We start from the raw sequence: 22,941 nt of genomic DNA on the forward strand, positions 1-22,941 counted from the left end.
AGCAGCGGGGACGCGGAGGCGGCGCCATGGCGGAGGCGGCGGCGGCGGAGCAGGCCCGGGAGGAGGCCGCGGCCGGCGCCGAGGAGGCCGTGAAGATCATCTGCCTGGGCGACAGCGCCGTGGGCAAGTCCAAGTGTGTGGCCGCGCCGGTCCCCGCCGCCCGGCCGGGCCTCGCGGGAGGTGAGGGGGCCGCGGCCTCACCCTGCGCCGTTCTCTTTCCGCAGGCTGCTGGAGAGGTTCCTGCTCGACGGATTGTATCCACGCGCCGCGCCGCTCGGGACCCTCCATTCCCAGCCGTGCCGCCGGGGCCGCCCCTCAGCCGGCCGGGCGGTGGGGCGGGGCGGGGCGGGGCGGGGCAGGGCGGCGGGCGGCGGGTCCGGCCGCGGTGAGGGGACGTGCACCTCCGTCGGCTCCTTAACGCGGTCGCAGCCGCCCCCAGCAGCTCTCCACCTTCGCCCTGACGCTGTACAAGCACCGCGCTCGCGTGGACGGGAAGCCGGTCCTAGTGGGTAAGCGGGCAGTGCCCTGGCCGGAGTTCCGCGGGCCGCGGGGACGGGGCAGTGCCGGCTCTGTGGAGAGAGGGTGACGCCGATGGTGCTGCTGGCATACGCAGCAGTACGGAGACCCCAAAATACGGCAGGGGAGGTACTTGCAATGGGCAAAGAGATGCCAAATGGCAATTTGTAGAAGTCAGGGAAATGGGAGAATGAAAGAATCAGAATCACAGAATTGCAGTGGTTTCACACTGATAAACAGGCAAGCTCCGCTGTGCCCCTCTGTCACTCCCCCTTCTAACAGAAGTCCCTTCAAAGCACAAACAGTTTGTGATTCTGTGTAACAGGTTTACATTGCAAGGTTTTGGTAGCTGGGGGAAGAGAGAAGGGGGAAGGGATGGGACACAAAGGGGTGGCTTCTGTGGGAAGAGCTGAGAAGCTACCCCATGTTAGATAAGAGCCAGTTTCAGCTGGCTCCAAAAGGGACCTGCCGCTGGCCAGAGCTCGGCCAATGAGCAATGCTAGTCGTGCCTCTGGAAGAGCAGATTAAAGAAAGGAAAAAAACTGCTGTGCTACAGCAGCTGGGAGAGAGGAGTGAGAAAAAGTGAGAGAAACAGCCTTGCAGACACTAAGGTCAGTGAAGGAGGGGAAGGAGTGCTCCAGGTGCTGGGGCAGAAGATACCTGGAAGCTCATGGAGGACCATGGTGGAGCAGGCTGTCCCCCTGCAGCCTATGGTGTACCACAGCAGAGCAGATCTCCATGGTGGAGCAGACTCTAGGCTGGAACTGCAGCCTTCAGAGAAGAGCCCCCATTGGATCAGGAGGCCTGGTGGGAGCTGCTGCCCATGGTACAGACCCATACCGGACCAGTTCTTGAAGAACTGCAGGCTGCAGGAAGCCTAGGATCAGTTCAAGAAGTATGCATCCCATGGGAGGGACCCCATGCTGGGGGGCAGGGGAGGACAGTGAAGACGAAGGAATGGCAGAGAGGAAGTGTTATGGACTGAATGCAACCCCTACTCCCCCTTCCCCTGCACAGCTCAGGCAGAAGATGTAGAAGAGGGTGGATGGTGGGGGAAGGTGTTTTTAATTTGGTTTTAGTTCTCACTGCTGTAATTTGTTAGCAGTAGGCAATAAGGTTACATTAATCTTAACGTGGTGAGTCTGTTTTGCCCATGATGGTAATTGGTGAGCAAACTCCTTGTCCTTATCTGAACCCATAAGCCTTTTTTCATCATATTTTCTCCCCTTGTTCGTTTGAGGAAGGGAGTGAGAGAGTGGCATGGTAGAGCTTAGCTGTCCATCAGTATGAAAGCACTGTACTTCTGTACTGCTGCTCGTGTCACTACAATTTCTGCATTTTCAGAAACCGCAGCTCTGAAAGGGACTGTGAGATGTCATCTAGCACATCTCTGTACAGGGGAAATTCTTTACTTAATGACACTCTTCACGGATACTTACCTATTTCATTTAGTCAAAGACTTTTAATGATTAAGACTGTTCAGGTCATCTATTCCAATATACATGCCCTTACTTCTAGAAAGCTTCTTGACACTCAGTGTGAATCTTCTCTATCCAAGGTAAAACAGTTATTTTCTATGTTTCCTGGGCACTAGAAAAGTTTTTTCCCCTTTCTGCTTGCATCAGTTTTCCACATGTTTGAGTGTTGTAGTTTTTCCCTTTATTTCTTCTCTCTTTTAGACTAAATAACCTCAGTTTCTTCTGCCTTTTTCACAGTATAGATCTCTGGTGATTCTTGATGCTTCCGCTGAATTCTGTTCAGTTGGTTCATGACTGAAATATGGTTTACAAAATTAGAGATGATCCTTCATCAGACTTGCTAGTGTATATCATTGCTTTGAGTTATGAAATGCTGCAATTCTTAAACAACCAGTATAGTATATACTGTAGTATAAGACAGCACAAGGTCTCCTTTTTCTGTTTGAGTTTGGCCAGAACTTCCATGTACATCCATTTTTGCCTGATTTCCTCCTTGTTGGAATGCATTGCTTCTGAGCTTGGAGGAGGTGATCATTGAATATTAACCAGCTTTCTTGGGCTCCTCTTCTTTCCAGGGCTTTCTTCCATAGTACTCTACGAAGCAGATCCCCGAAAAGGGCAAAGTCTGTTTCTCACAAAGTCCAGGGTAGCAAGCTTGCTGTGCTCCTTCCTTGCTGCTCTCTGGATCCAAAACTTCACCATTTCACAGTCACTGCAGCCAAGCCTGCCCTTGAGTTTCACATTCTCCACCAACACCTCCTTGTTGGTGAGAATGAAGTCTGGCAATGCACCTCTCCTCAGGGGCTCTTTTGTCACTTGGAGAAGGAAGTTGTCATCAATGCATTCCTAAAACCTCCTGGATTGCCTATGCCCTGCTGTGCTGTCCCTCCAACAGATAATGTGGCAGTTGAAGTCCCCCATGAGAACCAGGGCTTGTGAAAGTGAGGCTGCTTCTATCTGTCTATAGAGGACCTCATCTGCTTGGTCTTCCTGATCAGGTGGCCTGTAGCAGACTCCCACTATAATGTCACCTGTCCCTGCCCTCCCTGTAATCCTGACCCATAAGCTCTCAGCTCCTCATTCATCCCCAGGCAGAGCTCCATCACTCCAGCTGCTGATTGACATGGAGGGTGATGCCTCCCCCTCGCCTCCCCTGCCTGTCCTTTCTGAAAAGCCTGTATCCTTCTATTAACACTCCAGTCATGGGAGCCATCCCATGGTCTCCATAAAGCCAATGAAGTCATAGCCCTGAAGGTGTGTGTACATCTCTAACACCTCTTGTTTATTCCAATACCACGTGCGTTAGCACAGAAACATTAAATTTGAGCCCCTACTGAAGCTGTCTTACTGGCTGGAATTCCTTTGTTGCTGGAAATTCCTGGCTGGAATTCCTTTGTGCTGCTTTTCAGGTGCTCTCCTGCTGACCCATGACCTTCCTCCAGACTCTGGGCATCTTTTGCTGACACTAGCATCAAACTGGGAGGAACAGGATCGATTGAGGTTCCTCTCCTCCAGCAACTCTAGTTTGAAGCCCTCTTCACCAGCTTGGCAAGCCTATGACCAAAGATGTTCTTCCCCTTCTCTGACAGGTGGACCCCACCAGGCCCCATCAGACAAGGTTTCTGAAAGCAAGTCCCATGGTCTAGGTAGCTGAACCCCTGTCTGTGGCACTAGTCCTGTAACCATCTGTTGATTTGCTAAATTTGAGTGGCCCTTTCAACCCCCTTCCCTTTGCCCAGCAGGACTGATGAAGAAACTACCTGTGCTCCTGAGTCATTATTGCTGCTCCCAGGGCTCTGTAATCCCTCTTGATACTCCTCAGACTGCTCCTGGCTGCATCACTGGTGCCCACATGAAACAGCAACATCTGATAATAGTCCTTAGGCTGTACAAGGCTTGTCAGTATCCTGCTAACATCCCTGATATGACCCCCCCTGGTAAGCATCAGACCTCCCTCAAGAGTGGATCAGGTCAACAGATGGGGACCTCCGTGCCTCTCAGTAGAGATTTGCCTACTATTATCACCTGTCACCTTTTCTTAGTTGGACTAGTTGTTACACAGGGAGCAGGCTTACTCTGCTCCACCATCCCTGCAATAGGTCTTTCCTTATCAGTCTGCAGAGGGGTGAAGTAGTTCTGTAAAGGCATCTCAGGCTTTGGGGAAAGACTCTTCCTCCTGTTGATCATTGTTGCTGCCAGCTTCCACTCTCCAGTGTTATTGGTCTCACTCCCTTCAGTGAGTGACAGTGAGGGAGTTTTGGGCTGTTTGGCTGTGTGCTGAGTCCCCTGCAGACTGTGCTAGGATCCAACTATCCAACTCCTCAGCCTCCCTGATGCTACGCAGCCTTCTCACTGCCTACTGCAGCTCAGCCTGCCAGTGCTGGAGGTCCTCCTACCTTTCGCAGGCAGTTCTGCCACCTGTGCCTGCCCCAAGGGAAAGATCTAGGCTTTTCATGCAGTCAGAAGTCTACATTGCAGCCTCACCTTTCAGTAGCTCTGTCTTGGTGGAAGCATCATCCACTGCTAGGGCAGACAGCACAGACCGCGCAGCCAGACCCACGGCCTTTGCCCTGAGACAACTGCCCACCATTCTGCCCTGAGGATCAGGCAAGGTGAGCACCTGTGGCCTGCGCAGATGGGCAGGGAATAGAGCCTGACTGCAGGGGTAAGGTGTTCTCAATGCCTCCCACTCAGCCAGTGGAATGGCCTTCCCTCATGGGGCGCCCTCCTGCGCCAACTGCCACACTGTGCTCCTGCTTATGGGGTGTGAGGGGTGGCTGGCCTGCCCACACCTTGGCAGCTGCTCTCACCCCAGCTGCTAGCCCCCAGCAGGTCTCTTTACTCCCCCGGGGCTTCCCTGGCTCAGGAAACACCCTTGTATGATGCATACAGAACATGCCTGCCTGGAGCTGATTGCCTAAGTGAGTGCAAGTGAGGATTCTGGAATGGCACATTGAAAGAGTCAAGCAATTTTAGAAGCTAAGCAAAACTACCCAGAATGAATGCAAATATAGTCTGTTGAATACTTGCCTATATTTTGGGCAGTTTAAGAAGTTACCATCCAGAAAGTCAGATACAGTATCTAGTCAGAAACTAACCTGTATTGCAATATAAAGTAGACACTAAGGTTCCCTTAGTGGAACCTTATTCCCAGTTACTGGCATAATAGTCTTTATGGAGACTGGTGTGCTTCAGTCTAGCTGACAGCATAACTACATCTAGTGGTTCTTACTTGAAGCTGCAGAAATTTATACAACATATAAGACACAAATTTTAGCCCATAAATCCAGCAAGAGGAGGGTGAAAAATCTCTACTTGAGGCACACAAACAGAAAATGGCATTAAAATATTGATGACTGTTCAGGAATGCTTCATGATACCTAGTATACAAGGTACTTAATGAATTGGGACCCATCTGTCTCAGGCTAACTTCAAAATTTTAGAAGCAGTTGTGCCCTTGGAAGGAGCAGATTCAGACTGTCTGGGAGAGTCAATGGAACATTTCATTTAGCAGGCACCTGGCTAACACAGATTAACATGGATGTAAGAAATCAAGCTGTCTCAAGACATTTGGATATTTTTTTCTATTGCCATCTCTAGTGACAAAGTACCATACGTTGTTACTACTCTTTTCTCCTTTGACTAGCTTTATCTTACTGTTCTTATCTGATGACTTCTCTTTTGCTAGAATGTTTATACCAATGTTGTAGCTAAGAAAATATCCTAGTTTTGCATGATTTCTTGGTACTGGAATGTTGCAGATTAGTGAGGTGAAACCTAATGTGTGACCCTGAGTAGATAGGCAGGTCTCCCTGTACTCAGCTCTGGTGAGGCCACACCTCGAGTACTGTGTTCAGTTTTGGGCCCCTCGCTACAAGAAGGACATCGAGGTGCTTGAGCGAGTCCAGAGAAGGGCGACGAAGCTGGTGAGGGGTCTGGAGAACAAGTCCTATGAGGAGCGGCTGAGGGAGCTGGGCTTGTTCAGCCTGGAGAAGAGGAGGCTCAGGGGCGACCTTATCGCTCTCTACAGGTACCTTAAAGGAGGCTGTAGTGAGGTGGGGGTTGGTCTGTTCTCCCACGTGCCTGGTGACAGGACGAGGGGGAATGGGCTTAAGTTGTGCCAGGGGAGTTTTAGGTTGGATGTTAGGAAGAACTTCTTTACCGAAAGGGTTGTTAGACATTGGAACAGGCTGCCCAGGGAAGCGGTGGAGTCACCATCCCTGGAGGACGTTTAGATGTAGAGCTTAGTGATATGGTTTAGTGAGGACTTGTTAGTGTTAGGTCAGAGGTTGGACTCGATGATCTTGAGGTCTATTCCAACCTAGAAATTCTGTGATTCTGTGATTCTGTGATTCTGTCTTTGCATCCTGGATTTAAGTCCTAAGGAAAACAGAACTTAGGGCATTGTATCATCCCCAGTTTGTTTTTTGTTTGTTTGTTTGTTTGTTTTTCTGTCTTATAGATTTCTGGGACACAGCTGGACAAGAGAGGTTCCAGAGTATGCATGCATCCTATTACCATAAAGCTCATGCTTGTATAATGGTAAGGGTAGTGTCCCAGCTGCGATCTCTTGGAATTTTGGCTGATGGGGTCCCAGTTGATACTTGACCTGTATGTTACTTTTTCCAATTATACTGTCCTATATTTCTTGTCTCTTCCAGTTGTTTTGAAAAACTTTCCTACATTGTTTCCTATTCTCTCACCAGATAAAGCCAGTGTAGTTGTGTATGTTTACCTTTCTTGTATCTTTCCAGATAGCACTAATACTGCATTCCCTGGGTTTTCTTTCTTCTAAGTTTCCTTTCTTTCATCACTGTGTTTCCAATAATGTGATATGTACAACTAAATGCATCTCTTTAGAAGCAGTCCTGTCAGGTGATGTGAGGGAAATGGCACTCTAATGTTGCTCTGCAATGTCACTTTTGAATTATGTAGTACAAAACTGTTTTAATATGTTCTGCAGGGGTACTACATAAGATATTCTTTTCTGGTCTTCTGCCTTTAATGGTTTCACATACTTTGAGCTTCCCATTTTTCTAGCTCAAATGAGCTTTGTTTTCTGACTCCTAACCCACTTAGATCTCTTGGTCTGTATTAGTGCTCTAATTTTTCACTATATCTCATCACTTGTGAGCATCAGTCAACTTTACTGATATTTTAATGTAATTGTTATATTAGAGAAGCTTCACATCTGACCCTATTGACTTAGCAGAACAGGTCTTTCCCAGTGATACGTCATGGGTGATAAAGTGCTTGTCATTGAATGAAATAAGCATGTAAAGGAAAATGGGGGACTGTTGCCTGCATCATGCAAAGAAGGGGGTTGGCTGCATATTTCAAAGCTTGCTGGATGTTCTCCATACTCTCTTTCATGCTTTCTAACAAAGGCCAGTTTCCCATGTTGATGTCCTCCTGGGAAAATTCTATGGATGCTGTACATATGTTCGGTAAAGTAGTTTTATCAGGAGCTGTCCTACTGTTGGACCCATGATATAGCTGGTTCTTTTTTGGAAGGTGTTTGATGTGCAGCGAAAAGTCACCTACAAGAACCTGAGCAGCTGGTACAAGGAGCTGAGAGAATTCCGCCCAGAGATCCCTTGCATTGTGGTAGCCAACAAAATTGATGGTGAGTATATCTTCCTCTTTTAGCCTTCCAGAATTGTGAAGTAATTCTCTTCTTACCTATTTGTAAAAGAATGTCATTCTTCTGTTGGATCCAGACAAGTTCTTGAATATTAGTCCCTCAAGGGCTGTCTTTTACCAAATAAATAGCTGGGTCCTCTTGTAGCCCTTCATGGTGCCTTATAAGCTCTTGTCCTTGTTTTATTAGCAATTAAAATACAAATTTGATCCATTTATAGTTTATTCAAGTGATGTCCTTCCAATTCTGTCCTTGCCATGTTGCCCATTTCATTCAGCAAGTACACAAAAGCTGGAGCAGTACTTAGTTAAAAATTATAGGATGTCTTGGTGGAAAAGGAGCATAATCTATTCTGCAGCTTTCCCTGACACAGTCAGTAAATGCCTTTGCATTGCTAATTCAGTGTGCAGGTTTCCATGGGACTCTTCCATGCCACACTATCTAAATATACCTGCTGAAAAACTTGTTCACCTTCCACTGAAGATGACTAGATGATTGCCTCCTCTTAGGAATGCTAGCTAGGCTTTCATAACTGCTGTTATTTAGGTTGTGATCTGTCTTCTGCATTCCATGAGAGGGCATAATGCATTGGCTTTCTGCTCAGCATCTAAGAGAGAAGACGTACCCATAGGTCCACAGTCTCCTGCTCTATTGGTTTTCTGTAAAGTACCATGTCAGACAGGGGCATCCTTGCTGACATTCATGGTGGAAAGTCATCACAGCTATGAATAGGTGTCTCCATCTGAATAAGGTGTCTGGGCTCCCACTGCAGTTTGTGGAAGTTCATTTGATTCAGTGGTGCGGTCTAGGCTATGATGATCTTACCTAATAAAAACCTTTCCTACAGGATGTGTCAAGTTAACCTTCAATCCACTGATTGCACGTACTGTACAGGAAGTCCAGACAAAAGAACTTGCTGTTGACAGTCATATTATAGATACTACTTCTGTGTAGATGAATCCTGCTCCTAGTGTTCTATGTGAGAGTGGACACTGCTCCAAGAAAGTCTTCTCCCTTGCCTTTGCTGTATTCCATCAGGACAAGGAAATGATCACTCTTAACACAGACCCAGCCTGTGAAATGGTGGAGCCAGCTTCCTGCAAGGAGGTAGAGAGTGGCTGCCTGGGCAGTGCTCACTGGCAGGTGTTTGGTCTGAACTATTTCAGCTGTTGCTTCTGTGAGAGAGGCAAGATTGTGTGGAGTCATCCTCCTTCTGTGCATACAAGCTGTCTGTTAGTCAAAACTTTGAGCTGTTACTGCTGTGTCAGCATGTTCTATAAATATGAAGTAAATTTATTCCAAAACTGAAAGCCTCTGGCCTACTGATGTTGGAGTAGCTGGACCTAATTGCCTGCTAAGTAAAATATATATATATATACATATATAACAGTTGAGTCATTTGTAAACTTGTACAAAATGTACATTATTCATTTGTGAGTTTGTCTTTGATTCACAGTAATATAGGTTACATAACATAAGGGCAGTGAGCAAGTACGGTTAAAACACCCAAATTGGAAGGAGAAGCATGGTTTATGCTGCCAGTGGTATCCAGGTCTCGTGGACACACAGCAAAATCACAGGGATGTACCTAGAAAATATTCATAGTTGCTGCAAAGTGAGTGAGCTGATATGTTCTGAGCTGCAAAACATTATGCATTTATAGCACATCAGAATCTATCTATAATGCAGTCAAACACCATGGATAAAGCAATAAGAACTCTTTCCTTTTTTTTTGTCTTCTTGCCAATTGTCTGCTGTTGCTTTTAAAACCCTCTAGCTTCACCTGACCTTGTACTGCAGAGACCAGGCCATGACAGCTAAATCAGACTCTGGTCTCCATCTGTTCCATCATCCCTGCATATGTTGACATTCTGCCTACAGTGATACTTTAATGACCATTTTTCCGTTTTTTCCTCCAGCGGATATGAAGGTGACCCAGAAAAATTTCAACTTTGCACGGAAGTTCAGTTTACCCTTTTACTTTGTGTCTGCTGCAGATGGCACTAATGTAGTGAAGGTAAAACACAGCTGTTTGGCTCAGTGTCTGTGAGACCTCTCTGTACAGTCCAAGGACATGGAGAATGCTGTAGGCACAGAGAATAGAAAAGGTCCTGGTACTTCTGCTTGGCTACTCGTGACAGTCATGATAATTAGAGGTAGCTGTAGAGTGGTTTTTTGTTTGTTTCTTTGTTTGTTTTTTTCCTTGGGGTGTGGGTGCAGTTTCCAAATATTAAAGAAACCCATTGCCCTTTGCTTTGAGTGACAAGTGTTCTCCTTCTCATCAGCTCTTCAATGATGCTATCAAACTGGCAGTAGCTTATAAACAGAATTCAGGAGATTTCATGGATGAGGTCATGCGAGAACTGGAGGTAAGAAAGGCCCTACTTCCTGCACTCCTTCCTCTCTTAAATGATTAGTAACTCTGCCCTTTTCCCCCTCAGTAAAAGCAGAGTTTATACCAAAGGGTGAAACTTTGCAGGAAGGAGAGATATGCCTTATGCTGGTGACACCACTAGGTTTGTGTGCTGCTCGTATCTAGGTTGGAAGGGGCGAAGTAGCAACCTTCTGAAGAGCTCATGTTGCTCTAGACTGAGCTTGAAAGAATCACAGCAGAGTTTAGCTGTCATGATTTTCAGCATTTCCTTGTCCTACTTCTTTCCAGAGCTTTGACCTTGAGAAGAAGAGTGAGAATTTGTCGGATAAGGAAGAGAGCTTTCCTGAAGAGAAGCCCCCATCTGCCTAAGGACCAGACCCTGAGTCTATCATTTCTCTCTGCTCCAGTTGTCAGGGGCTAGTTAGAGCTGTCCTCCACAGAGAAAAGCATTTTTTCTCATGCCATGAGAACTCTGGTGATGGGCAGCTGGGCCTTTCTCCTTCTTGTGGAGGCCTGACCATGACCTTCGTTGACTGGGCCCTAACCTTCTGCACATCACGGTCAAGGAAAGGGTGAAGTATCCACACTGTTACGAGTTACTGCATGCTTCTTCAAGGCAAAGCTTGCTGGGAGAGCTAAACCACTGCTGGACCTGCAGAGAAGGGTCCTGCCCAGATGCTTTAATAGTATCTACTGGAGAAAACAAACACTAAAAATTTTTCAAAGGTTTGAACTTGGATTCTTCTTGCACTTTTGTTACAAGGCAGTCCAATTACTGTAGAGTTCAACTGCCAGCCCTCCCCATTCATTTCACAACCTAGCCAGTGCTGACTCTCAGTCCACCCGTTAGCTCTGCTGCAGTTTCTTCGGGTTTCTCTTCCCCGTTCTGTTATGGGGCAACTAGATCGGTAGACTTCTGGACATAGGAAATTTCTCCTTTCAGGTCCTCTAGTGTTTAATTGGGTGGACTCTCACACCCAGGAGGCTTTTTCCATCCCAGGCTGATGGATGTGGCTGCTCCTATATGCATGATGTAGTGTGCATTCCAAAGAGCCAGGTACAAGAACACAAATGGAGACATACATGTATACCATTAAAGCGGATGGCAAAACAGAATCACACAGTCACAGAATGGTGGAGGTTGGAAAGGACCTCTAAAGATCATCTAGTCCAACCCCTCTGCCGAGCAGGATCACCTAGAGCACATTGTGCAGGATGGCATCCAGGCAGGTTTTGAATATCTCCAGTGAAGGAGACTTCACAACCTTTCTGGGCAACCTGTTGTAATGCTCTGTCACCCTCACAGTAAAGTGCCCCCTCATATTCAGATGGAAAACAGATTAACACCGGTAAAACAACGTCCTTACCAGCACTCATGTAAACATAAACGCCACTTACATGATCATGAACACAAACCTGTAATTTTCTGTCTCTAAAGTTATCAGGACTGGTGTTCAGTGAGGAAATACACATGCAGCTTCACTCTATAAGCAGAGCAGATTTATATATCCTTCAAATAATAGCATGGGAATTAAGTCCATGTAATAGCTGTGGCTGGATGTCAAGCTCCTCAACCACTCACTGAGACAGGCCTTGCATCTTTCCAGATCTGAGTTTCCTGGTGCATGAGCTAGTCCACCTTTAAGTTCACAGATGCATTGTGCACACACACACACAGACACACACAGATCCCACCAGTAGCTGGCTCCGGGGATACTTGATGTTGCAGGCTGCTGTCCCTGAGATCTCTGGGCCAGTACTACCTGCATTCCCTTGTCCCATTGCACCCTCCTCCCTCAGCAGGCATGGCTTCAGCCTTTTTGGGTGACACTTTCCCCTTTGTGGCCTACAGTGTACATATTTTGCAGGTGCCAAGTATGGAAATCCTTGCCTTGCACAGGAGATTGAATTAGGATGAGACATGGTTATCTGTGAAAATAGGCAGCTTTATTCTTAACCTAAGTAAAATTGAGTGTTTGTGTAGTCAGAGGAGGGTGGGCGAGACAGAGCAGGCCTTTGGCACTGGGGCTGCCTTTGGATTACCAGGCAATGCCCCTGAAGAAAATTGTTATAGCAGCCTGCACTGGATCATGCTCAGCCTGCTGCTCAAGCATTATTTCTCCTTAAAACCTGCAGGAGATCCTGCAACAAATTAAAGAATTCCAGGAGTTTCTGGCGCGGAAATGGACATGATCTAAATGGGCCTGATGATTGTGATGGTATTGGCTTGTGGACAGCGGTTGAGACAACGACTGGCTGTGGTGTTGAAGTAACCTCTCCCACTGGACGCAGTCCCATCTGTACCAGGATCCATTCGTAAAAGTGCTGAGTGGAGGTGTATACTCCAGGCCGATACATTCTACCACAGCCTGTCCCCCAGCTGGTCACACCAACGAGCCAGAAGTAGTCAGCAGTGTTATCTTTGCACACGAGAGGACCACCGCTGTCACCCTGCAGTGGAGGAGAGAAGCCTAAGGTGTTACTAGGTGTCCGCTGTCAGCAGCAGAGCTGGCTCCTCTCTCCCAGCTCCTCCCAGAGCAGTATTCACAGCACAGAAAAGGTCTGCTTGGGTTCTGGAGCCTACAGTGGCTTTTCTGGGAGGAGGTCGTGGGCATGGAAGGTAGGTCTCTCTCTCTCTCCCCTATCTCTTGTGCAACAATCCCAGCTGTGGGAAGAAGGGTGTTCCAGGTGTGGGTCTACCAGGCACCAAGAACATTGCATGGGCTCTCTGGGCAGAGCCTTGGGGATGTGGGACAAGGGGGGCCTGGGCAAGGACCTGCAGATGGGAAAGGGGAGGTGAGCTGTGGAAGTGGTGGGGACCCAGAGCTAGAAGGGTGGTTTACATGTGCTGGTGTTTGTTTGGGCTACCCACGTGGCAGTGTGCTGACTTGTAGCATGCTCCTACCTGGCAGGTGTCGATGCCACCCTGCATATAACCAGCACACAAGTTGTGGGTCTTGATGGCCCCTCTATACCACCGGCTGCTGTTGCAGAGTTTGAGGTCGATGAGATTGACCATGGCCTCCTGCAGGATATCAGGAGATCGTCCAGCTGCGAGCAGATAGAGGAATTGGCACCCAGCAACTCATTGCCAGTTCTTTCCCCCCTTGCCTACATATACCCCTTCCCTAAGTCTTGGCTTTGTGTCTTGAGAGGCACTGTGCTGATGTATCCCTTCTGTCTTGCTTTGGGAAATGGGTCAGGCCCATCTCTCTGTAGGCGTACTTCCCCATGGCTTTACCCTGGGTTGTGCCTCTGCCATCAGGGAAGCCCAACCCCTGTCTCCCCAGCATGCTAAACTTTCACTCTGGACAAAAGTGTTTTTGGGAACTCACATCTTTCCACTGTGGAACCCCAACCACTGATGTAGCAAGTTGACAGATCTGACACTCTCAGCGAGGCATCAGGCACGCAGGCAAGTTGTATATATTGACTGCACTGGACAGGTTGGTCCAATTCCAGCAGTGCAATGTCGTGCCCTGATTTGATATTTCTATAGTATTCATGCATCACTAGCCGCTTAATATTGCGCACTTCAACCTCAGGGCCCAGCTGAGACAACCGGTTGGCACCGACCACCACACGCCACATCGTGACATAACTGGAAGGAGATAGAGAAAGGGGTCAGAGGGAGGCAGAGCCATGTCCTGTAGCAGCCCAGCAGTTCCTCTGCTTTGTGGAGGAAAAAAGGAAAGCAATGGTATGAGGGCCGTGATAGCCCTCGTATGCTTTGGGCACAAGGAACATTGACGTGGAAGCTGCTAGGAAGCTTGGCGTGAACCAAGCCTTCTCACAAGCAGTCCCTCAGCTGGGTTTTGCAGTGCCCAGGCACTGGCCATATTGCAGGGAAACAGATGGGCCCTTACCTTGCGTTTTCGAAGCAGTGTGCTGCTGTGAGGACCCACTGTGGGCTGATGAGGGACCCTCCACATACATGCCCAACACCTGAATACCAGGGATTCTGGATGCTGACGATCCAGGGCCAGGCCCCTGGCTGGGCATTCGTGCCGCCCACGACGCGCATCATGCCGTTGTGCCTGGCCATAGGGCGGAGCCCACAGGTCCTGTAATCAGAAACTCTTTACTGCCTTGCTCACCTTTCCTTTGCTCTGTTCATGGTGAATGTGAGCCACCTTCCCTCCCCATGAGGCACAGTGTGGACAGTGGGGCCCCTGGTTGTCTCTGGCCATGCCCATTTCTGCTTTAGCCCTGTGGATGAGTTGTGCCAGCAGCCTGGATGCTGGTGAGGAATCGAGCTTCCCCCATGGGGTCTTGGAAGCTGTGCTGTGGTACAGGGGACAAGGGGACATCCTCCAGTGAACTCCATAAGGGTCCCCCCAGGCTCCCTCCCAAAGCCTCAGACTACTCACCCACAGTTTCCTGATGTGCCTTGCACAAGCCAGCCCATGGCCAGCAGCAGGAGGAAGGGCAGCACATTCATCACTCCCAATGGCAAGCGGCAGCTGCTCGTGCCCTGGGCTTGTTGCAACCAACACAGCAACCGATCGTGGTGTGGTGCCCGCGTTGCCCACGGAGCCCTCAGCGCCAACACCGATGTCACAGAGCCCCTGGTTCCGGGTGCTGGGCACGGCTGTGCCGGTGCCACCTGGGTGGCTGCATAGGGGGGTTCCAGGCAGGAAATGAGGTGGAAGCTGGGCTTGGGCTCAGCCCAGCCCCAGACAGACACCCTCTTAATGCTCTTCTGGTGGCACGAGCGTGTGCAGGCCACATGGCAGGCACAGCTCATGGCTCCAAGCACTGCCTGCTGACAGCTAGCAGGAGACACCAAAGCATGATTTTGTAACCTCTGTGGGAAGTTCACTGCCACCCTGTTCTCTGCAGCTGCTTACAAGCAGGTTCTCCCCAAAGACACACACCAGAGAACATAACTACTGTAGACAGTATGCATGTCTGAGCACTGTGGAGCTAGGCTGGATACAGCTGTGGCAGATGAGCAGTGATGTGTAAGCTGAATAAGCCAAGCATACCAAAGCAGGGTTAACCTTCCTACACAACTCAGTGGAAATGCACAGCTTACACACGCTATGTCAGCCATAGTAACATCCTGTAGCAGGATTAACATACTCACGTCACATACTATCTCCACTCTTAATTAATAATATTGTCATTCTTGGCCAAGTCTGGCGATATCTGTTGTGGAGTCTGGTATATGTGGCTAAACACACATAGTTCTATTGATATTCCTCCTCTCAGCTCTACATTCTCCATGGCTTTGCTAAATACTGCATCAGCCTCTTATCAGCTTGCTTCCTATTGCTATATGGGTGTATCTTGTTTGCATGCTGGAATGCCTGGAAGTTACAGGAGAAAGGCTGGAGCCAGCCACTTGGACTGCATTTTTTCCAAGCAGGACTGGGTGTCCAGAAAGAAGAGAGCAGTGACTTTACAGAATCACAGAATTGTAGGGGTTGTAAGGGACCTCAAGAGATCATCAGGTCCAACCCCCTGCCAAAGCAGGTTCCCTAGAGCAGGTTGCCCAGGTAGGTGTCCAGACAGGCCTTGAATATCTCCAGAGAAGGAGACTCCACAACCTCCCTGGGCAGCCTGTCCCAGTGCTCTGTCACTCTCACCGTGAAGAAGTTCTTTTGCATGTTGGTGCAGAACTTCCCATGCTCCATCTTGTGGCCATTGCCCCTTGTCCTGTCCCCACAAACCACTGAAAAGAGGTTGGCCAAATTCCACTGTCTCCCACACTTAAGGTATTTGTAAACGTTAATAAGATCCCCTCTCAGTCTTCTCTTGTCCAGGCTGAACAGACCCAGGTCTCTCAGCATTTCCTCACAGGGAAGATGCTCCAGGCCCCATATCATCTTTGTGGCCCTCCGCTGGACTCTTTCCAGGAGATCCCTGTCTTTTTTGTACCAGGTGCACAGAACTGGACACAGTACTCCAGGTGAGGCCTGACCAGGGCAGAGTAGAGATCACTTCCCTTGAACTGCTGGCCACGCTCCTTTTAATGCACACCAGGATCCCATTGGCCCTCTTGGCCACCAGGGCACACTGCTGGCTCATGGCCAACCTGTCGCCCACCAGGACCCCCAGATCCTTCTCCTCAGAGCTCTTCTCTATCAGGTCACCCCCCAGCCTGTACTGATACATGCAGTAACAACTGCAGACTTGAAGAACAGCAGCTGTAAAGCTTGTGAGAGGTGGGGGAGTTTCCTACTGCTACCTATGCTTGTGCAGATGGACGTAAAGGCAACCTGGTTTCTTCGATGACAGAGAAGCACAAGATTCAGCCTCTGGCTGAAAGTGGAATAACTGTTCTCAAGACCCTTGACACTGATCATGGCTTTATAGGCACCAGAACTGGGCTCCAAACAAACTGGACTCAAAACTGCCGTGTCTGAAAATTGACCTGAAGGTGGTGCCCCAAATCTGCTTATAGTAGACAGAAGGCCTTAGAGAAGATTATTTATTTTCTGTGGATACAAGGCCCAGGTACTTGTAATACCATAAAGAATCACAGCTCCTCAGGAGCCAGCAACTGGAAACACCACATGTCTAGGGCCAGCTACTGGGGGGGATCACTGTGCACATGCGTTTCACTAGTTAACTTGAAGCTGGACTAGCTCATGAACAAGAGGAGACTCTTTCTGTCGTGTGGATGCAGCCCACCTGGTTGCAACCAGCTCCAGCATTCACAGACCTTACAGATGGACCAGGCCTGCCAACTGCCAGCCACATCTCCACCTCCCGGAGTCATGAGGTGTTTGTCACCATATAGACTTGTTTGAGCTGCATACCCTAAGCTGCTTCATAGAATATCCCAAGTTGGAAGGGACCCACAAGGATCATGGAGTCCAACTCCTGGTACCACACAGGTCTACCCACAAATTTAGACTGTATGACTAAGAGTATATTCCAAACGCTTCTTAAACTCCAACAGGCTTGGTGTCAGGACTACATTCCTGGGGAGCCTGTTCCAGTGTGTGACCAACCTCTCAGTGAAGAACCTTTTTCAGATATCCAGCCTGAACCTCCCCTGTCACAGCTTGACTCCATTCCCTCGGGTCCTATTGCTGGTCACTAAAGAGAACAGATCGGCACCTGCCCCTCCACTCCCTCTCGTGAGGAAGCTGTAGACCGCAATAAGGTCTCCCCTCAGCCTCCTCTTTTCCAGGCTGAACAGACCAACTGACCTCAACCACTCCTTATACATCTTCCCCTCTAGGCCCTTCGCCATCCTTGTAGCCCTTCTCCAGACACTCTTCCAACAGTTTCACGTCCTTTTTGTACTGTGTTGCCCAAATCTGCCCACAGTACTCAAGGTAAGGCCACACCAACGCAGAGTAGAGCAAGACAATCCCTTCCCTCGACCAACTAGCAACACTGTGCTTGATGCACCCCGGGATATGGTTGGCCCTCCTGGCTGCCAGGGCACACTGCTGGCTCATATTTACCTTGCTATCAACCACAGCCCCCAGATCCCTCTCCACTGGGCTGCCCTCCAGTGTCTCATCACCCAGTCTGTACACATAGCCAGGGTTGCCCCATCCCAGGTGCAGGACCCAGCACTTGCTCTTGTTAAACTTCATGTGGTTGGTGATCGCCCAGCTCTCCAATCTGTCCAGATCTCTCTGCAAGGCCTTTCCGCCCTCAGAGTCAACAACTCCTCCCAGCTTAGTATCATCAGCAAATTTACTCAAAACACCCTTCTAGTCCTACATCCAAGTTGTTTATGAAAACAATGAAAAGAACTTGCCCTGAAATGGAACCATGGGGGACCCCACTGGTGACTGGCCACCAGCCTGATGTAGCCCCATTTACCATAACCCTCTGAGCCCTACCCATCAGCCAATTGTTCACCCATCATGTTTTTATCTAGTAGTATATGCTGGACATTTTGTCCAGTAGGATCCTAAGAGAAACTGTATTGAAAGCTTTACTGAAACCCAAAAAGATTACATCACCTGGCTTCCCTTGATCAACTAGATGGGTGATCTTATCATAAAAGGAAATCAAATTCATTAAACAGGACCTACCCCTCATGAACCCACGTTGGCTGTGACCGATGACTGCATTGTCCCCCAGGTGCGTTTCAGTAACTCCCTAGGAGACTTCCCACCTACACATATACCTTCTGCAGTATCTGTACAGAACCCTGCCCCGTAAACTGCCAGGACCATCCATCTCATCGTTCATCTTGCATTGTTCCCTTAGCCATCAGAAAGTGATGATGCTGCAGCTCTCAGCTGTTCAGCATACTTCCAACTGAGTTGAGATCTCCACCGGGGCATGCCCTTTGCTTCATCTTAAAGATGGTCTAAAAGGAGCTGTGCTAGCTCTGGTGATGCTGCTACATCCTGGTCCCTCCCCGATCAAGTCGGAGTTTCTGTCAAGAGACCTCAGCTTGAAGGTCCAACAAATACTTGCACATCCAGCAGGGTTGGTAACCTTCCAACCCTGCAGCTCACTATGCCAGCACTCTGTCAGACGTGTCACTGAGCCAAACTTCCAAGGTAGCTCCAAGGCTAAGCTTGATTAGTTGCGGGGGAGGGTCTGGCGCATTTGGGATAGGCACCACTGTGAAGCAACAGAAGGGGATGGAGCAGCAAGAGGCTAGGAGCAGTGGCAGCAGGAGGGCTTAGGAGTACAGTTTGGTATGCAGCAGGGTTGCAGAGCAGGATCCCTGCCCTTCCTGATTTGACTTTCTCCAAACTCCATGTGCTCTTCAAAAAGCATCTTCTGCAGTTTGATGTCCTTCAGGACTTGCCAAATCTCTGGCCCTGCAGCACTCTGCAACAAATCGTAGTTCTCGGCAGGGTCTGACTCCAAGTCAAAGAGCAGTGGTGGCACATGATGGGTCAGTGGGGTCAGCCCATGGCAGGCTTGGTCTGGGGTGGTATCACTGTGAAAGGAACCTGCAAAAGAGATGTCCAAGCGTAGCTCAGCTGCTACTCATCTTTTGACAGCAGAACCAGGCAGGACTTCACAAAGCTGCCCATGCAGAGGGGAGGCAGGACTAACCTTGTGTGAAGTAATGGGCCTTGTACTTCCCAAGTCTGACAGCAAACGGGCCATGCAGCGGATCAGGGGACGGTGGGTAGAAGAACATGGTCTGACGGGGACTCTGTGGGAAGCAACAGAGGTGATCTTGTCTGTGCGGCCATGAAGCTGGACAAGAGCCCAAGTACAAGACCAGGCAGAGGCGCCAGGGAATCGCAAAGAAGCCCTGACACTACAGCCAGAAAATGGGGAAGCTAATGAGCAGCAGCATCCTGTTTGTTCCCTGCTCAAAGCTACAGAGGCTCCTGTCCATCCACTGCAGCCACAGGAACTAGGCTTCACAAGATATTGTGGTTGTTACAGTGTGCCCCAGAGCAGACCAGGCAAGCCCATGGTCCAGACCAGACAAAATCTCCCAGTTCACGGGTCACCCCCTCAGCTGGCACTGATCATCAAGCACATAGCTCAGGCCTCCTACCCAGCTTTCACATACCGCACCAGCCAGAACTGGCCTGCAGGACTCACCTTCCCTGATCCAAACAGCACTGGACTGAGGTCATAGCCATCCAGGGTAACACTGGGAAGAGCCGCTCCAGCCAAGGCAGTCAGTGTTGGCAAGATGTCCAGGGTGCTTGCGAGCTCATGAGTCACTCCTGCCACCCACAACAGCAAGGCACAAAGAACGGTTCAAACGCTTGATTCCACTCTCATCTCTACCATCCTCACTTCTCTCCCCTCCTCTGCTTGTCCCAGAGCAACTGAGTTGCCATGACACCCCTGCCTTGGCTGGTGCAAGCACACAAAAGGCACAGGCAGTGCTGAGTCTCACCTGGAGTGATATGGCCTGGCCAATATGCTACTGCTGGTTCCCGCATGCCACCTTCATATGTTGTGCCCTTCCCGCATCTCAGAAGGCCAGAGCTTCCTCCACGTGCCATTCGCATGGTAGAAGGGCTGCGAGAGAGAAGAACCACCTATCATCAGTTTCACAGGTCCTCACAACCCCTTCCCTGCTTGCCAGTGGGACCATGACAAGAAACACACCGTGCCAGTGACACTGACATCCTTTCCAGCCTTGTGAGGCAGGAGGCATGAGAGGGGTGAAGAAGCTGTGCAAGACACTTGAGCAGGGCACTAGAGACTGAGGCCACACACACATGAAAGGAACCTGGGGATATTCAGGCTGCATAGTCCTGGACCTAAGCTGGTGCGGCTTCTGCTTGTGAGGAGTACAGCTGATTGATGGGAGCAAGGAGATCATGCAATAGGTCCTCACCAGAACATTGCCTCAGTTCAGGTCACTAGGATGTCACCTGGGACTGCCATGCCATGTCAATGGGGCCCAATATCATGGTAGTACAATCTTACCAATTGATGAAGTCCCTCCAGTGAGCCCACTCACCCATTGTCAGAGGTGAAAAACACCAAGGTTGTGTTCGAAAGACCATTCTCTTGCAGTGCCTGCAGCAGCTGTCCCACCGAGCCATCGAACTCTGAAAGTGCATCACCAAATGGCCCACGCCGTGACTGTCCTGCATACTCCTGGCTTGCAAACTGGGGGTAGTGTGTATGCTGGAGAAAAGGCAGAGAGGGTTGCTACACAAACTCCCAGAGTTGCATTTCATTCCCAATTCACTCAGGGACAGCGAAAACCCCAGCTAGGCTGCAGATATGTGGCAATACCCAAGACATAACAAGGGGCATGCCCCTAAGTTTCAGAAACACCTCTCAGAAATGGTACAAAGAAGCTGAGTCCCGGGCAGGATGCGTAGACTCAGACAGTAGTAAGTTTTCCCAAATGGACTACTGGCCAGGGGAAACAGCCAATGCTCCAGAAAGCAGCCACGCAAGAATATCACCAGAATGGTGCTGCCACAGAACCTGGGCATGGGAACACTGACCCCAAATCTGCCAGGGGCGGGGAGTTCACCCATCCCTCATCCAAGTATTGACTGCTCAGCACAGCCCAAGCACCACAGGAGCTGAGGTGCTTCCCAGCTCTCCAGAGCTGAACAAAGGCTTCCTCCCCCACCCTCAAACCTGGAATAGCCCTCCCCCTCTCCTACATGGGAGGCATAGTAGAGCAGGAAGGGCAGGCGTCTTTGTGCACAGTCAGCAATGAAGTCCCGGGAAAATTTGTTGTAGAGTGGCACCAGATCAGGGAAGGAGACTGGCTGTTGCACGATGCTTTGGTTCCAGAGCAGTGGGACTGGCACAAGGTTCTGGTCACAAGTCCCAAAACACTTGGTATCCGGTGGGAAGCAGGTGAGATTCTGACAGGGGCCCTGGAGAGAACAAACAACACTGCCTTTCACCTGTTCTGCAGGACAGTGAATGGAAGGGGACAAAGAGACTCACAGCAACCTACCATCAGGTCCTACAAGAACCTTTTGGACAACCACTCTCAGAAGCCCAGGGGTCTGCGTCCACCCTAGCACCATCCAAGGACCATGCTGCACCAGTATCACTTTCTGCTGACAGCAGTTCAGGTATTTCTGTGTAGCCCAGGAGCTGACCTTCTGTCCTGCAATCCACTAAAGGGCGTGTGTCCTCAGGCACAACTGCTACCTATGTTCTGCAGAACTGCCCTACCATATGAAAACCTCAGAGAAGGTCTTTCCCCACCAACATCCATTTCCCTGGCCTACGGCCACCCACACCCATCTACCCATGCAGGCAAAAACTCAGCCTACACATCCTCAAACACAAGGTTCACCTTTGAGGCACTCCCTCCACTTGGTCCTGATGCACCCTCATGGGCTGGACCCATCTCTCACCTGGTCGTGGGAGTACGGCACTCCCAAGAAGTGGTCAAAGCCCTGGTGGATGGGCAGGAAGGAGCCATTAACGCCCACACCAAGGTGCCACTTGCCAACCATGGCTGTCGCATAGCCTTTGGCCTTCAGCACCTCTGCAACAGTGACCTCAGACAGCGGCAGGCCTCCCCGGGATTCTGGGTCAAACACACCAGGGTAAATCCCGGAGCGCATCTGGAACCGGCCTGTCAGCAGGGCTGCCCTGCAGAAGAGATCAGAGAGGCAGGAGACAGCCGTGACACCCGGCACAGCACAGTGCACGCCCCGCATTGCTCGGCAGCCCACACCTCTTCTCACAGCGGGCCCCTCACCCCTAGGGACCCAGAACCCCGGCTCCCCGCCCTCACAGCCGCCGCTGCCAGCCACCTGCCACACGGCCGCGCACTCGGCCCCCTCGCAGCGGCTGCGCCTCCAGGCCTCCCGCGGCGCCGGGGCTTTACCGCCTGCCCCTGCAGCGCCGCGGAGCGCCGGGCGCCGCCTCGGTGCCTCCCCCCGGCCCGCAGCAGCTCCAGTACCGGGACGGGCTGCACACCGGGGCGCTGCTGTAGAAGCTGGTGAACCGCAGCCCCCGAGAAGCCATCCGGTCCAGGTTGGGCGTGGCGGAAGAAGGGTGCCCGTAGCTCCCCAGATCCCCGAAGCCCAGGTCGTCTGCCAGCAGCAGGACGAAGCTGGGGAGGGCGCCGGCCGCCCCGCGCAGCGCCGCCAGCAGCAGCAGGGCCCGCAGCGGGACCCGGCGCCGCGGCCCCATGGCGCTGCCGCCGTCTCGCGCGGGCTGTGCCGGGCGGGCGCTCAGCTGACCCGCGCGGCCAGCCACGTGACCCCGCCGCTGCGCAGGGCGTGCCGGGGCGGTGGCGGCCGGGGGGGGTCTCGCGGCGCTGCCCCCGGGCCTCCGGCACCCGGCCCGCGGCGGCGCAGAGGGGGCGCAGAGGGGGCGCAGAGGGGGCCCGGCCCCGCCCTGGGGCCGCTCGCAGGCTGAGGCCGGGCCGCCGGGAGGCTGCTGGGGGGGACGGTGAGCACCTCGGAGCGAGGCAGCGAGCGGGGACCGGGCTGCACGTGCCCTGGCCAGCTGGCCCGGCCTCTGCTCCGAGGTGCGTGCTCCCGGGTCGCTGCTGTCTGGAGGGAGAAGTGACCGGGCTTCTCCCCGGG

The 22,941-nt window shown here is 50.8% G+C and overlaps 3 protein-coding genes across 3 annotated transcripts; 1 reads left to right on the forward strand and 2 right to left on the reverse strand.

Moving 5' to 3' along the window:
* Positions 1-26: 26 nt before the first annotated feature.
* Positions 27-10,742, forward strand: RABL2B (RAB, member of RAS oncogene family like 2B). The gene is made up of 8 exons (XM_032199782.1): positions 27-133; positions 225-254; positions 430-509; positions 6,457-6,536; positions 7,509-7,620; positions 9,555-9,652; positions 9,921-10,004; positions 10,298-10,742. The coding sequence occupies exons 1-8, from the start codon at positions 27-29 to the stop codon at positions 10,376-10,378; spliced, it is 672 nt and encodes a 223-aa protein (XP_032055673.1). The 3' UTR covers positions 10,379-10,742.
* Positions 10,743-11,301: 559 nt separating this feature from the next.
* On the reverse strand, positions 11,302-14,873 carry LOC116502165 (acrosin-like). The gene is made up of 5 exons (XM_032207930.1): positions 14,380-14,873; positions 13,876-14,073; positions 13,345-13,610; positions 12,915-13,060; positions 11,302-12,460 (listed from the first exon to the last, which is right to left on the reverse strand). The coding sequence occupies exons 1-5, from the start codon at positions 14,754-14,756 to the stop codon at positions 12,116-12,118; spliced, it is 1,332 nt and encodes a 443-aa protein (XP_032063821.1). The 5' UTR covers positions 14,757-14,873; the 3' UTR covers positions 11,302-12,115.
* A 3,291-nt stretch (positions 14,874-18,164) lies between these two features.
* Positions 18,165-22,556, reverse strand: ARSA (arylsulfatase A). Its single transcript, XM_032207667.1, has 8 exons — positions 22,311-22,556; positions 21,757-21,997; positions 21,046-21,264; positions 20,382-20,551; positions 19,809-19,933; positions 19,505-19,632; positions 19,001-19,103; positions 18,165-18,894 (listed from the first exon to the last, which is right to left on the reverse strand). Exons 1-8 carry the CDS (start codon positions 22,541-22,543, stop codon positions 18,593-18,595), a joined length of 1,521 nt encoding a protein of 506 aa, XP_032063558.1. The 5' UTR covers positions 22,544-22,556; the 3' UTR covers positions 18,165-18,592.
* Positions 22,557-22,941: the final 385 nt, after the last annotated feature.

Source organism: Aythya fuligula, chromosome 1 (assembly GCF_009819795.1).
Source record: "Aythya fuligula isolate bAytFul2 chromosome 1, bAytFul2.pri, whole genome shotgun sequence".
In the NCBI taxonomy this organism is placed as follows: Eukaryota; Metazoa; Chordata; class Aves; order Anseriformes; family Anatidae; genus Aythya; species Aythya fuligula.

Coding starts and splice junctions, on each gene's coding strand:
- ARSA (XM_032207667.1), bottom strand. CDS start 22,543: ATGGGGCCGCGGCGCCGGGTCCCGCTGCGGGCCCTGCTGCTGCTGGCG. Junction 19,633..19,808: donor GCCAGGCCATATCACTCCAG/GTGAGACTCAGC, acceptor TGTGGGTGGCAG/GAGTGACTCATGAGCTCGCA. Junction 18,895..19,000: donor GGCCCATTACTTCACACAAG/GTTAGTCCTGCC, acceptor TCTCTTTTGCAG/GTTCCTTTCACAGTGATACC.
- LOC116502165 (XM_032207930.1), bottom strand. CDS start 14,756: ATGAGCTGTGCCTGCCATGTGGCCTGCACACGCTCGTGCCACCAGAAG. Junction 13,611..13,875: donor CACTGCTTCGAAAACGCAAG/GTAAGGGCCCAT, acceptor ATCTCCTTCCAG/TTATGTCACGATGTGGCGTG. Junction 12,461..12,914: donor GTGGCATCGACACCTGCCAG/GTAGGAGCATGC, acceptor CCTCCACTGCAG/GGTGACAGCGGTGGTCCTCT.
- RABL2B (XM_032199782.1), top strand. CDS start 27: ATGGCGGAGGCGGCGGCGGCGGAGCAGGCCCGGGAGGAGGCCGCGGCC. Junction 6,537..7,508: donor AAGCTCATGCTTGTATAATG/GTAAGGGTAGTG, acceptor CTTTTTTGGAAG/GTGTTTGATGTGCAGCGAAA. Junction 7,621..9,554: donor GGTAGCCAACAAAATTGATG/GTGAGTATATCT, acceptor TTTTTCCTCCAG/CGGATATGAAGGTGACCCAG.